Source organism: Phallusia mammillata, chromosome 6, assembly GCF_965637545.1.
Source record: "Phallusia mammillata chromosome 6, kaPhaMamm4.hap1.1, whole genome shotgun sequence".
Taxonomy (NCBI): Eukaryota; Metazoa; Chordata; class Ascidiacea; order Phlebobranchia; family Ascidiidae; genus Phallusia; species Phallusia mammillata.
The window spans coordinates 18518782-18531818 of record NC_137257.1 but is presented as its reverse complement, the minus strand read 5'-3'; the positions used below and the strand labels follow the sequence as shown (position 1 = coordinate 18531818).

Here is a 13037-nt window from a genome sequence, read left to right as displayed (position 1 = left end):
ACAGATACCTCAAACTCAGAGAACAAAGAAAAGTTTGTTTCCGCCCAGGTTCGAACTGGGGACCTTTCGCGTGTTCGGCGAACGTGATAACCACTACATTACGGAAACCACATGGAAAGGTTCGCTTAATCGCCGTCCAGTAGTTTGGTGGTTGCCTTAAGAAATCTGGTTGTTTTCTAACTGAATTTGTCACAAATTGTGACATTGCAAGTCACAGAGAATTTGATAGAGTTCCCAATGTCTCTGTGGCGTAATGGATTAGCGCGCAGGACTTCTAATCCGGAGGTTCCGGGTTCGAGTCCCGGCAGGGATGTACTTTTCATTGTCATGTCATTAAACGATCTTTTTGAAGTAAAAAACAAATTTGATTTTTCTGTAAGGTTGTAAAAGCTAAACCAAGGCAATGAGTCTAGCTATTGAAATATAATGGAGAAATTTTAAATCTCCGAAAACAGAGAAAAGTTTGTTTCCGCCCAGGCTTAACTGGGGACCTTTCGCGTGTTAGGCGAACGTGATAACCACTACACTACGGAAACCACATGGTAAGATTCGGTTAAACGCCGTCCAGTAGTTTGACGGTTGCCTAAAAAACCTGGTTGTTTTCCAACACAAAATAGAACTAGTGGACACCGACATGTCCGGAAAGAATCATTTGAAACGTCGGGCAAGCGATATTTTTTTCACAAATTGTGACATTGGAAGTCACAGAGAATTTGATAGCGTTCCCAACATCTCTGTGGCGCAATGGATTAGCGCGCTGGACTTCTAATCCAGAGGTTCCGGGTTCGAGTCCCGGCAGGGATGTACTTTTTATTGTCACATCATAAAACTATGTTTTTGAAGTAAACAACAAATTTGATTTTTCTGGAAGGTTGTAAAAGCTAAATCAAGAAAACGAGTCTAGGAATTGAAATATAATACAGATACTTCAAACTCAGATCAAAAAGAAAAGTTTGTTTCCGCCCAGGCTCGAACTGGGGACCTTTCGCGTGTGAGGCGAACGTGATAACCACTACACAACGGAAACCACATGGAAAGATTCGGATAATCGTCGTCAAATAGTTTGGTGGTTGCCTTCAGAAATCTGGTTGTTTTCCAACTCAATATAGAACTAGTGGGCACCGACATGTCTGGAAAGAATCATTTGAAACGTCGGGCAAGCGATAATTTTGTCACAAAGTGTGACATTGGAAGTCACAGAGAATTTGATAGAGTTCCCAACGTCTCTGTGGCGCAATGGATTAGCGCGCTGGACTTCTAATCCAGAGGTTCCGGGTTCGAGTCCCGGCAGGGATGTACTTTTTATTTTCACATCATAAAACTATGTTTTTGAAGTAAAAACAAATTTGATTTTTCTGTAAGTTTGTAAAAGCTAAATCAAGAAAATGGGTCTAGGAATTGAAATATAATACAGATACCTCAAACTCAGAGAACAAAGAAAAGTTTGTTTCCGCCCAGGCTCGAACTGGGGACCTTTCGCGTGTGAGGCGAACGTGATAACCACTACACTACGGAAACCACATGGTAAGATTCGGATAATCGTCGTCAAGTAGTTTGGTGGTTGCCTTACGAAATCTGGTTGTTTTCCAACTCAATATCGAACTAGTGGGCACCGACATGTCGGGAAAGAATCATTTGAAACGTCGGGCAAGCGATAATTTTGTCACAAAGTGTGACATTGGAAGTCACAGAGAATTTGATAGAGTTCCCAATGTCTCTGTGGCGCAATGGATTAGCGCGCTGGACTTCTAATCCGGGAATTCGAGTCCCGGCAGGGATTTACTTTTCATTGTCATGTCATTAAACGATCTTTTTGAAGTAAAAAACAAATTTGATTTTTCTTGAAGGTTGTAAAATCTAAACCAAGAAAATGAGTCTAGCTATTGAAATGTAATGCAGATACTTTAAATCTCAGAAAACAGAGAAAAGTTTGTTTCCGCTCAGGCTCGAACTGGGGACCTTTCGCGTGTCAGGGGAACGTGATAACCACTACACTACGGAAACCGCATGGTAAGATTCGCTTAATCGCCGTCCAGTAGTTTGACGGTTGCCTAAAAAACCTGGTTGTTTTCCAACACAAAATAGAACTAATGGACACCGACATGTCTGGAAAGAATCATTTAAAACATCGGGCAAGCGATAATTTTGTCACAAATTGTGAAATTGCAAGTCACAGAGAATTTGATAGAGTTCCCAACGTCTCTGTGGCGCAATGGATAAGCGCGCTGGACTTCTAATCCAGAGGTTCCGGGTTGGAGTACCGGCAGGGTTGTACTTTTTATTGTCACATCATAAAACTATGTTTTTGAAGTAAAAACAAATTTGATTTTTCTGTAAGGTTGTAAAAGCTAAATCAAGAAAACGAGTCTAGGAATTGAAATATAATACAGATACCTCAAACTCAGAGAACAAAGAAAAGTTTGTTTCCGCCCAGGTTCGAACTGGGGACCTTTCGCGTGTTCGGCGAACGTGATAACCACTACATTACGGAAACCACATGGAAAGGTTCGCTTAATCGCCGTCCAGTAGTTTGGTGGTTGCCTTAAGAAATCTGGTTGTTTTCTAACTGAATTTGTCACAAATTGTGACATTGCAAGTCACAGAGAATTTGATAGAGTTCCCAATGTCTCTGTGCCGTAATGGATTAGCGCGCTGGACTTCTAATCCAGAGGTTCCGGGTTCGAGTCCCGGCAGGGATGTACTTTTCATTGTCATGTCATTAAACTATGTTTTTGAAGTAAAAAACAAATTTGATTTTTCTGTAAGGTTGTAAAAGCTAAACCAAGGCAATGAGTCTAGCTATTGAAATATAATGGAGAAATTTTAAATCTCCGAAAACAGAGAAAAGTTTGTTTCCGCCCAGGCTTAACTGGGGACCTTTCGCGTGTTAGGCGAACGTGATAACCACTACACTACGGAAACCACATGGTAAGATTCGGTTAATCGCCGTCCAGTAGTTTGACGGTTGCCTAAAAAACCTGGTTGTTTTCCAACACAAAATAGAACTAGTGGACACCGACATGTCTGGAAAGAATCATTTGAAACGTCGGGCAAGCGATATTTTTTTCACAAATTGTGACATTGGAAGTCACAGAGAATTTGATAGCGTTCCCAACATCTCTGTGGCGCAATGGATTAGCGCGCTGGACTTCTAATCCAGAGGTTCCGGGTTCGAGTCCCGGCAGGGATGTACTTTTTATTGTCACATCATAAAACTATGTTTTTGAAGTAAACAACAAATTTGATTTTTCTGGAAGGTAGTAAAAGCTAAATCAAGAAAACGAGTCTAGGAATTGAAATATAATACAGATACTTCAAACTCAGATGAAAAAGAAAAGTTTGTTTCCGCCCAGGCTCGAACTGAGGACCTTTCGCGTGTGAGGCGAACGTGATAACCACTACACAACGGAAACCACATGGAAAGATTCGGATAATCGTCGTCAAATAGTTTGGTGGTTGCCTTCAGAAATCTGGTTGTTTTCCAACTCAATATAGAACTAGTGGGCACCGACATGTCTGGAAAGAATCATTTGAAACGTCGGGCAAGCGATAATTTTGTCACAAAGTGTGACATTGGAAGTCACAGAGAATTTGATAGAGTTCCCAACGTCTCTGTGGCGCAATGGATTAGCGCGCTGGACTTCTAATCCAGAGGTTCCGGGTTCGAGTCCCGGCAGGGATGTACTTTTTATTTTCACATCATAAAACTATGTTTTTGAAGTAAAAACAAATTTGATTTTTCTGTAAGTTTGTAAAAGCTAAATCAAGAAAACGAGTCTAGGAATTGAAATATAATACAGATACTTCAAACTCAGAGAACAAAGAAAAGTTTGTTTCCGCCCAGGCTCGAACTGGGGACCTTTTGCGTGTGAGGCGAACGTGATGACCACTACACTACGGAAACCACATGGAAAGGTTCGCTTAATCGCCGTCCAGTAGTTAGGTGGTTGGCTTAAGGAATCTGGTTGTTTTCCAACTCAATATAGAAGTAATGGACACCGGCATGTCTGGAAAGAATGATTTGAAAGATCGGGAAAGCGATAATTTTGTCACAAATTGTGACATTGCAAGTCACAGAGAATTTGATAGAGTTCCCAATGTCTCTGTGGCGCAATGGATTAGCGCGCTGGACTTCTAATCCAGGGGTTCGAGTCCCGGCAGGGATGTACTTTTCATTGTCATGTCATTAAACGATCTTTTTGAAGTAAAAAAACACATTTGATTTTTCTGGAAGGTTGTAAAATCTAAACCAAGAAAATGAGTCTAGCTATTGAAATATAATGCAGATACTTTAAATCTCAGAAAACTGAGAAAATTTTGTTTCCGCCCAGGCTTAACTGGGGACCTTTCGCGTGTTAGGCGAACGTGATAACCACTACACTACGGAAACCACATGGTAAGATTCGGTTAAACGCCGTCCAGTAGTTTGACGGTTGCCTAAAAAAACTGGTTGTTTTCCTACTCAATATAGAAGTAATGGACACCGGCATGTCTGGAAAGAATCATTTGAAACATTGAGCAAGCGATAATTTTGTCACAAACTGTGACGCTGCAAGTCACGGAGAATTTGATAGAGTTCCCAATGTCTCTGTGGCGCAATGGATTAGCGCGCTGGACTTCTAATTCAGGGTTCGAGTCCCGGCAGGGATGTACTTTTCATTGTCATGTCATTAAACGATCTTTTTGAAGCAAAAACAAATTTGATTTTTCTTGAAGGTTGTAAAATCTAAACCAAGAAAATGAGTCTAGCTATTGAAATATAATGCAGATACTTTAAATCTCAGAAAACTGAGAAAAGTTTGTTTCCGCCCAGGCTTAACTGGGGACCTTTCGCGTGTTAGGCGAACGTGATAACCACTACACTACGGAAACCACATGGTAAGATTCGGTTAATCGCCGTCCAGTAGTTTGACGGTTGCCTAAAAAACCTGGTTGTTTTCCAACACAAAATAGAACTAGTGGACACCGACATGTCTGGAAAGAATCATTTGGAACATCGGGCAAGCGATAATTTTGTCACAAATTGTGACATTGCAAGTCACAGAGAATTTGATAGAGTTCCCAATGTCTCTGTGGCGCAATGGATTAGCGCGCTGGACTTCTAAATCCAGAGGTTCCGGGTTCGAGTCCCGGCAGGGATGTAATTTTTATTGTCCCATCATAAAACTATGTTTTTGAAGTAAAAAACAAATTCGATTTTTCTGTAAGGTTGTAAAAGCTAAATCAAGAAAACGAGTCTAGGAATTGAAATATAATACAGATACTTCAAATCTCAGAGAACAAAGAAAAGTTTGTTTCCGCCCAGGCTCGAACTGGGGACCTTTCGCGTGTGAGGCAAACGTGATAACCACTACACTACGGAAACCACATGGAAAGATTCGGTCAATCGCTGTCCAGTGGTTGCCTTAAGAAATCTGGTTGTTTTCCAACTCAATATAGAAGTAATGGACACCGACATGTCTGGAAAGAATCATTTAAAACATCGGGCAAGGGATAATTTTGTTACAAATTGTGACATTGCAAGTCACAGGAAATTTCTCAATGTCTCTGTGGCGCAATGGATTAGCGCGCTGGACTTCTAATCCAGGGGTTCGAGTCCCGGCAGGGATGTACTTTTCATTGTCATGTCATTAAACGATCTTTTTGAAGTAAAAAACAAATTTGATTTTTCTGGAAGGTTGTAAAAGCTAAACCAAGAAAATGCGTCTAGCTATTGAAATATAATGCAGATACTTTAAATCTCAGAAAACTGAGAAAAGTTTGTTTCCGCCAATCAATGATCCAGCGATTACACTGTAACAGATTGTCAGCGTATAGTACAGGTTTTCACGGTTAAGCTTACAGGTACTAAGAAACGATGAAGATATTTTGCTCGCAGCTGTGTTAGGGTTTTAATCTGGACAAAGTAGTTGCAATATTACATTACTCTCGTATGGACTGAAGTAAGAACTGCAAAGCTAAATTGTCGTGTAAAAAAATCAAATCATACAAAAAATGCTGCAGTAATTTGTGCCCCGTTGAAAAAGGCAAAATACATGTTGTACGTTGATGAAACGCAAGCTGTTAACAGGTAGAAATAATTGCATCAATTATTCCCAAATCAATGTATCTGGATCTTCTTTCTTTTTTTGTATTCTTGAGTAGGCGAATTGATAGCAATAAATTTCAAAAATTTGACGTCCAAAAATTCGCCAGAGACCCCATATACTTAGGATGAAAAACATCTCATTTATATGAATGCAAAATCTTAGTTTAACAGCGAACCTTTTTCCCTTTAAGTTACAGAATTTATTTGATGGCAAATGTGCAATTTTAAAAAGTCATAGCGCCCTCTAACCGAGCTGCTATGCTTTTTGTACGAGCGACTTTGTTCCACTTTAACCGGAAACGACAGTATAAACAGAAGGAAGTTTGTGCAAAGATGAACAAACACCTGAGGTTTGTGCGGAACATCCTAGAAGAACAAAATGACTCGAATAGTACGAACGGAACTGTTATCTCTTTGAAAACTTATTGTGACGAGTTGAATTCCATTTTACGGCGTCTTAGGACAGTGGTTCTCAACCAGGGCTCATGGTCCCAGAGGGGCCACGGGTGTAGATTCACCAGTTTATTTCAGTTTAACTTTATTTTCGAATTTAATCGACTATTTCACATACTATTTGTTGATATGGAGGTTTTTACGATTACGGATTCTTGTTTATTCTATTCAACCTGTTTAAAGTCGAAATTTGTACCGAATTCCAACATGAGATTGCCATTTACATTTTTGAAGGGCGCCACGAGATCCAAAAGTTACTTTTAGGGGGACACGCTCCACGAAAGGTTGAGAACCATTGTCCTAGGAAATGCTTTTGCACACGAAAATGCAAAGGTTAATGTAAACATTGTACACAATACTATGATAGCCGCTACACAGGTCCGCTATTCACCAACACTGGGAGGCTGATAAAACAAGAGTAGGTTTTAGGAACAAAATACTTACATTTATGAGTTCTTGCACTTGAAATCACGACAGCTTGAAGCTTTGGCACTATGTTAACAATTGACTTATTGTGCATGTAAGCTTAGTTGACGTTACAGGAAATTGTTTGCATAACCTTTTAATGTCTGGCGAACGGCCATTGACTTCCTTGACAAGAATAAATAGAAACCGTTATGTGTAGACTGCCATACGAGTAGTTTTACACAATATGATGAATTGTCAAAAATGGTTTCAAAAACAAATAAAACTACAAAAGACTCAGCAACATAGGTGATTGTGTGTTCACAGTGCAGGCAAAGTGAAAAAGTGGTTCATTGCACGGAGTAAATTTGGCATTAAACTGGTGGTCACCAATTTTCATTCAGGTATTTTTGTGTAACTTCCACACTTATATCCCAGAGCTTTTGTGAAGCCCCATCATTCATAGCAATTTCTGTCAAATCTTCTTGTTTGCAATTACTGAAGTAACCCCCACTATGCTTAGTCACATTATCATCAAGGCTACAATACATGATAGTTTGTGCTCCATAGAACCCCTCTCTGCAAAATATAAATATTGTTCACATAAACACTAATAAGTTTAACACAGAGCATTAATGGGTAAAACACAATGCAATACACTTTATAACACCACTTTGTTTACATAGGCCAAAACAAACCAACATAACAAATGACATATTGCAGGAGTATAATGGAAGAGTTTGTGTGATTGGTTTGTACATAATTAAGAACACTAAATAACAAATAATTGTGATAAAGTTAGCAACTAGAACCTAAAAATACTATCTGCAACAGTACAAGCAATGGTTTTCCATCAATAGTCAAAAATATTGGCAGCAGAAAGATATTGGTTTGAAAAGTTTTCTTACCTGAAAAATATAGGGGATATAATTTTGTAAGCAAAGTTTAATATGGAACTTTGTTGAAAGCTTGTCCCAATCTCAGACTTGATTGCCCCTGAAAATTTCCTGCACTATTTATCACATGACACACACTGATTAAGCCTTCACTATCTTTATCACCAAAAATATGAGACATTGATACAGACTATTGGCATCTACTGTTTTAGCACAAAGAAACTATAATTAGATATTTTTTTAATTCTACACAGACATTTAATGTAGTCCAGACAGAGTAAAACTTTCTGTTAAGTTTTACTGACAATTATCATGACCTACATTATATGTGTATGTGGCATTACAAAGCTGCTATGTTTAAAATCCACCTTTATTTTTGCATGTAGGATAATTAGCAAACATGGTAATCAAAAAACGATGACACATCCCTCAAAAAGAGGATGAATAATAGTACAATGATGTTTGAACTGTTAAACAAAGTAAAGTGCACAATAGCATCACTCCTAGTTTGTACAAATTACTTTTATGCAAAATTGTACATGAAATCAAAATCATTGTATGAAGTAGTAATGATTTGAAACAGAATCAATGTCTTGAAGGTTGTGGAAAATAGCCCTTTCTGGTTTAACAACTACTGTATAACACAAAAAATGTTAGATAAAGATTCAAACTTAATTATTTATTTATCCAACTGTTTAAACCAGGGAGTCGAACCGGAACTGAACCCGAACCCGCGAACCGGTTTGAGCGGTTAATTTCATTAAACCCGAACCGAACCCGAACCGCTAATGACGATTTTCAAAAAACCCGAACCGGAGTTGAACCCTATTTTTTGTTTGGCGTTGGACCCAAACCGGAACTGAACCAGAAAACAATTCAGTCCGTTTTATATTTTGTGATTTTTTTTCAAAACAGGGCACTGAAAAACACGTTAGATAACACTTATAGGGCGTGTCAAAAATAACAGTGCACGGTCAAAATTCTTTCTGAGTTTGATAAGGCCAAGTAGATGATGGGTAGAATTAAATCGAAACGAATGAAAATTTGAACCGGTTCAAAAACCGCAAACCGGTTTGGACCGGATAATTTGCCCAAACCGGAACAAAACCCGAACCCGAAAATGAAAATTTTTAAAAACCTGAACCGAACCCGAACCCTTAAAAACAAAACGACGTGAACCCGAACCGAACCTGAACCCATATGACAAGCGGTTCGACTCCCTGGTTTAAACAAAGTTAGGTTTTATTGCAACTTTAGTAAAAAAAATGGAACACCACTTTTAATGTAGTGTGGCTAGCATAAGCAGATATTTAAAAAATGAAAGTTATATATTGCATAATGGTGATATTTGTTTACCTGGGTGCATGGAATAGGTCGTAACATCAAATCCTTTTAGTAGTTTGCTTAATTTTATGGTGAACATGATATTGGCAAGTTTGCTTTGACCATACATTTTTAAATCAGAAAAATATCCATTTGTTTCAGACCTGATGTAATCAAAGTCCAAAGCACCAAGTCTATTAAAAAAAAGTTTATCAACAAAAACAGCTTTAGTGTGAAACAAGGACTAGTCATAGACTAACATTATAGATTTAGTTCAGTCTTGTTGAGGATTTACTGTGACTGCATAGTTTATGGCGAAAAGAAGTAATGGTATTGGTTACAGCAAATACAAAGCTTTATGCATGCAAGTCAGTTTCACTGAAAACTCTTAGAAGCCAAGGGAAAGTTTACAAAATACCATCATACAAATCCATATTAGCTGTGCTACTTTACTTCAGTTTACTTACTTGTAAAGTCCTGCAGAAACATTAACAATTCTAGCTGGAGATCTTTTTGAGGTTTCTTTAATTGTTTTCATGAGCAAATTCGTAAGCAAAAATGTTCCGAAATGATTTATACCAAACACACGATGATAACCATAATCTGTTATTCCATCGATACCCATTACACCTGAAAAAACATGGGGTGAACTTTAGGAATACATATTTTTAGCCAAACAAATTGTTAGTTTCCGCAAAAAAACAATAATGAAAAATTCATGAAATTCAAGTTCATGAACGACACATGCCTTACATTTAACAAACATATCACAAATTAACAAACCAGCATTGTTAATAAGATAATGGAGATGTTCTTGTTCCTTGTCAAACTGTTTCACGAATGATTTGATTGAATTAAAATTTTCAAGATCCAGTTGCATAGCAAAAACCTAAAAATAAAAAGTGCCAAGTTTAAAAAGTAAGTTCAAACCTGTTGCCCCAACTTATCAACCACACACCACAGTATTCATCTTACATTTTTATTTCCAGCTTCTTCTATGATATCATACTTTGCTTTTTGCGATTTCTGAACATTTCGAGAAGCAATGACAACTCTTGCTCCTAGTTTTGCAAATTCAATTGCAGTGGCTTTGCCAACACCAGCATTTCCACCTTGAAAGGCAAGAAAAAGTCTTAAAAAGGGTATTTGGGGTGAGGCATGGATGTTTTAAGTTGAACAGTTTACTTTGGCTACTACTTATGAATTTAAGTAAGTTAACAAACTTCAACATTTTTTAGCAACTTATTTGCCAACAGAGCAATTAGAGACAGTTTAAACATACACCATTTTAAATGTTTTTATGTTTAATAATAAAATAATGTTGAAAAAAACGAAGAAAAAAAAACATCTTATCTTACAAAAAGGAACAAAATGTATGTGTAAACCTGTAATTAACACAGTTTTTCCATCCAAGCGCTTGTCCGTTGTATACACAGGACCTTGCTTCACATATTTGATCCAATAATACGCAAGCAGCGCCAAAATTACGATCAAAACTTGTTTTTTAGACAACATGTTTGCTTCAATTCGCGATGGAAATCCACACTGCAAAAGTAAACACAAAACAGTGACTGCGACAAAACCTGCCACCCGCACTCTGTAATGACTCAGCAAATACAAATAACACAAAAACGTGCCAACCATTGTACCAAGGCCGGAAATAGCGGTTTTCAACAACACGTTTTTTTGTTAAACCAGAACTACTATATTGACACAAACGTGGCTCTAGTTGAGACACCATTAAAACAACAATAATTACTTACCGGTATATGCATTAAATTTATTTTTGTTTTGGACACGCATGAGAGCTTTTTGCGCCGGCAGTCTGTAGTTTGAAGACCTGAACTAAGTTTTTACATTTTAATTGGTAACTGCACAAGAGATGCTCCAGCTGGTGAAAATATTGCAAGCGTTGCATAGGTAAGTTACTGCATTTTCTGATCAGGATTGCAAAAACAAAGATAAAACATGTTTAAGTTTTAGTGTGATGTCGTGCTAAGTTCCAACAATATCTTATTATTCTTCAATGGAATACCTGTTACAATCAGCCAAAACAAATATAGGTGAGAAAACTATAGGACCTACCCTGAATACTGCTATAAATCTCAGCAGACACTAGTCAGTATACAGAACAAAATCATAACTGCATAGTTAACAAATACACAAATTGTTTGCTGGGTATAAGGAAAATGACATTTCGTTTATAAGTATTTTTTAATAGCCTTACATATGTAAGAGTCCAAAAAAGTGATTGAATCATAAACATTTTCGACAAATGTTTTAACAGAAGCTTGTTTAGTCTCACTTTCAATGTCTGTGGGTTAGGTACAAACAGCCTATGTTGGAAATGCTGAAACTGACACACTGTAGGCTACAGTTGCCTATACACAACATTCAAGGCATTCATTAAAACCTTAACTAATATGTTTACTGACTTTTCTTTACAAACATGTAAAAATGTTTTTGCCAAAACTCGCATATGTAGGGAGAAACGCATATGTTTGCTAAATTTAAATAACTCGACAGATTAGAAACAAATTTAACGGCCTTAATTTTTTTGTCAATAGGGCTTAATTGTTTTCCATACGGTAAGTAGCCGAAAACGGTATTTTACGCTGCTAATTTTGTATAAGTATGCGTACTTGACAGGAATAACTTACTTTTGTATCACTACAAAAGTACACTTTTAAGGTTTTGAAATTAAGTATTTTTCTGCACAAATTGCGTAATGTGTGGGACAAATTGCGTAATGTGTTCAGCTTTTTGCGTAATGTGTAATGCGTTTTTGCACAAATTGCGTAATGTGTAATGTGTTCAGCTCCCAACTGTTCAAAACTTCAAACAAAAGCAAATGTGGAATTCGAATGTTAAGGTTTCCAATAAATGCGTACCACCGACGACGTTGTTTGCAAAATTGTCGTCGGGACAAGTGGACGCCCAACAAAAACAGTCGTTTATGCGAGGTTAGAATAGCATATCTTTGACAGGTGAGCATTAAACTAAAGCCTGGTTTAATTTAGACCCATTTTATGTTAAATCAATATGAAAAAAGAGCAGACGAGTTTAAAAAGCTTGAGTCGGGTGCGGTACCCACGCTTTTTAGTGTCCCGAACTGTCCAGCCAAACTTTCCAACAAGAGACGCGTTTTAAACAGAGGCATGGATGAAAGTGTCTCTCAAGGTAAAAATATATCCAAAACTAAACATTTAATGTTGGTAAAGGTCAAGAACATTGTATTTAGAACTTAATCACGACCATAATAACTGCAAACAAATAGAACCAGAAAGAGAAAATACAGAAGAAGATATAGAAGAAATAGATTGCCTAAGCTGCACAAATTATCAGTTAGAAACCGGAAACTAAAGCGACAGTGTCACGTTCCGTTTTCACGGGTTTGCAAAAGTTTGGGACTGACTATCGGAAGTTCGTTAACAGCTAACGCACGTGTACTCTGATCAGCAGCAAACCTTTCCTTTTACATTTATTTACGTCCAACCACATGTAACCAAAACAACAATCCAGCGCTACTTCAAGTTATCTCTATTCCATTCTATGTTATCTTATCCTAATCATGAGAAGGGGGGTTCTTATAACGCTGATGCAACAATGATGGGGGTAAAAGGCTCTAACTTGCCGTGACCATACCCTGCAGATAAACAATGTACACTGCAACGGGTAACGAAGCAATAAAACTGGCACATGAGAACAAAAACAAAACAATACCGTCTGCAACAATAGAATCTAGCCGTCAGAAATTGCCCGTGATGCACTGGGTCGCGAGATGTTGTCATGGGGCGGTCTAGAACTTTTGTGGCATAACCCCGTTTTAAAAGGAGATTTTCTTCAAACAAGAAAATTTCGCGCAATCTTAC

The 13037-nt window shown here is 37.8% G+C and overlaps 1 protein-coding gene and 15 non-coding genes across 18 annotated transcripts; 7 read left to right on the top strand and 9 right to left on the bottom strand.

Moving 5' to 3' along the window:
- Positions 1-35: 35 nt before the first annotated feature.
- On the bottom strand, positions 36-108 carry Trnav-aac (transfer RNA valine (anticodon AAC)). The gene has a single exon. It is a non-coding gene; the product is annotated as a tRNA-Val (tRNA).
- A 131-nt stretch (positions 109-239) lies between these two features.
- On the top strand, positions 240-313 carry Trnar-ucu (transfer RNA arginine (anticodon UCU)). Its single transcript has one exon. It is a non-coding gene; the product is annotated as a tRNA-Arg (tRNA).
- Positions 314-730: 417 nt separating this feature from the next.
- On the top strand, positions 731-804 carry Trnar-ucu (transfer RNA arginine (anticodon UCU)). Its single transcript has one exon. It is a non-coding gene; the product is annotated as a tRNA-Arg (tRNA).
- A 150-nt stretch (positions 805-954) lies between these two features.
- Positions 955-1027, bottom strand: Trnav-cac (transfer RNA valine (anticodon CAC)). Its single transcript has one exon. It is a non-coding gene; the product is annotated as a tRNA-Val (tRNA).
- Positions 1028-1222: 195 nt separating this feature from the next.
- Positions 1223-1296, top strand: Trnar-ucu (transfer RNA arginine (anticodon UCU)). Its single transcript has one exon. It is a non-coding gene; the product is annotated as a tRNA-Arg (tRNA).
- A 149-nt stretch (positions 1297-1445) lies between these two features.
- On the bottom strand, positions 1446-1518 carry Trnav-cac (transfer RNA valine (anticodon CAC)). Its single transcript has one exon. It is a non-coding gene; the product is annotated as a tRNA-Val (tRNA).
- Positions 1519-1931: 413 nt separating this feature from the next.
- On the bottom strand, positions 1932-2004 carry Trnav-gac (transfer RNA valine (anticodon GAC)). Its single transcript has one exon. It is a non-coding gene; the product is annotated as a tRNA-Val (tRNA).
- A 417-nt stretch (positions 2005-2421) lies between these two features.
- On the bottom strand, positions 2422-2494 carry Trnav-aac (transfer RNA valine (anticodon AAC)). The gene has a single exon. It is a non-coding gene; the product is annotated as a tRNA-Val (tRNA).
- A 131-nt stretch (positions 2495-2625) lies between these two features.
- Positions 2626-2699, top strand: Trnar-ucu (transfer RNA arginine (anticodon UCU)). Its single transcript has one exon. It is a non-coding gene; the product is annotated as a tRNA-Arg (tRNA).
- A 417-nt stretch (positions 2700-3116) lies between these two features.
- On the top strand, positions 3117-3190 carry Trnar-ucu (transfer RNA arginine (anticodon UCU)). Its single transcript has one exon. It is a non-coding gene; the product is annotated as a tRNA-Arg (tRNA).
- A 150-nt stretch (positions 3191-3340) lies between these two features.
- Trnav-cac (transfer RNA valine (anticodon CAC)) lies at positions 3341-3413 on the bottom strand. The gene has a single exon. It is a non-coding gene; the product is annotated as a tRNA-Val (tRNA).
- A 195-nt stretch (positions 3414-3608) lies between these two features.
- Trnar-ucu (transfer RNA arginine (anticodon UCU)) lies at positions 3609-3682 on the top strand. Its single transcript has one exon. It is a non-coding gene; the product is annotated as a tRNA-Arg (tRNA).
- A 149-nt stretch (positions 3683-3831) lies between these two features.
- Positions 3832-3904, bottom strand: Trnav-cac (transfer RNA valine (anticodon CAC)). The gene has a single exon. It is a non-coding gene; the product is annotated as a tRNA-Val (tRNA).
- A 1162-nt stretch (positions 3905-5066) lies between these two features.
- On the top strand, positions 5067-5141 carry Trnar-ucu (transfer RNA arginine (anticodon UCU)). The gene has a single exon. It is a non-coding gene; the product is annotated as a tRNA-Arg (tRNA).
- Positions 5142-5292: 151 nt separating this feature from the next.
- Trnav-cac (transfer RNA valine (anticodon CAC)) lies at positions 5293-5365 on the bottom strand. Its single transcript has one exon. It is a non-coding gene; the product is annotated as a tRNA-Val (tRNA).
- A 1722-nt stretch (positions 5366-7087) lies between these two features.
- Positions 7088-11008, bottom strand: LOC145233961 (retinol dehydrogenase 12-like). 3 transcript variants are annotated; one of them, XM_080098728.1, is made up of 8 exons: positions 10929-11008; positions 10551-10710; positions 10141-10277; positions 9949-10054; positions 9633-9795; positions 9199-9359; positions 7855-7942; positions 7088-7525 (listed from the first exon to the last, which is right to left on the bottom strand). In XM_080098728.1, exons 1-8 carry the CDS (start codon positions 10938-10940, stop codon positions 7333-7335), a joined length of 1020 nt encoding a protein of 339 aa, XP_079954854.1. In that variant the 5' UTR covers positions 10941-11008; the 3' UTR covers positions 7088-7332. The 3 variants fall into 3 exon arrangements, with proteins under 3 accessions (XP_079954854.1, XP_079954853.1, XP_079954855.1); XM_080098727.1 differs by lacking the exon at positions 10929-11008 and having other exon boundaries at positions 10551-10848; XM_080098729.1 differs by lacking the exons at positions 7088-7525; positions 7855-7942; positions 10929-11008 and adding an exon at positions 8195-8476 and having other exon boundaries at positions 10551-10853.
- Between the last annotated feature and the right edge of the window lie 2029 nt (positions 11009-13037).

Excerpts from the sequence above, each read along its gene's own strand:
- LOC145233961 (XM_080098727.1), bottom strand. The coding sequence starts at position 10,809 with ATGGTTGGCACGTTTTTGTGTTATTTGTATTTGCTGAGTCATTACAGA. Across the intron at positions 10,278-10,550 it reads AAAAACTGTGTTAATTACAG|GTGGAAATGCTGGTGTTGGC; the intron begins GTTTACACATAC and ends TTGCCTTTCAAG. Across the intron at positions 7,526-7,854 it reads ATATCCCCTATATTTTTCAG|AGAGGGGTTCTATGGAGCAC; the intron begins GTAAGAAAACTT and ends TATATTTTGCAG.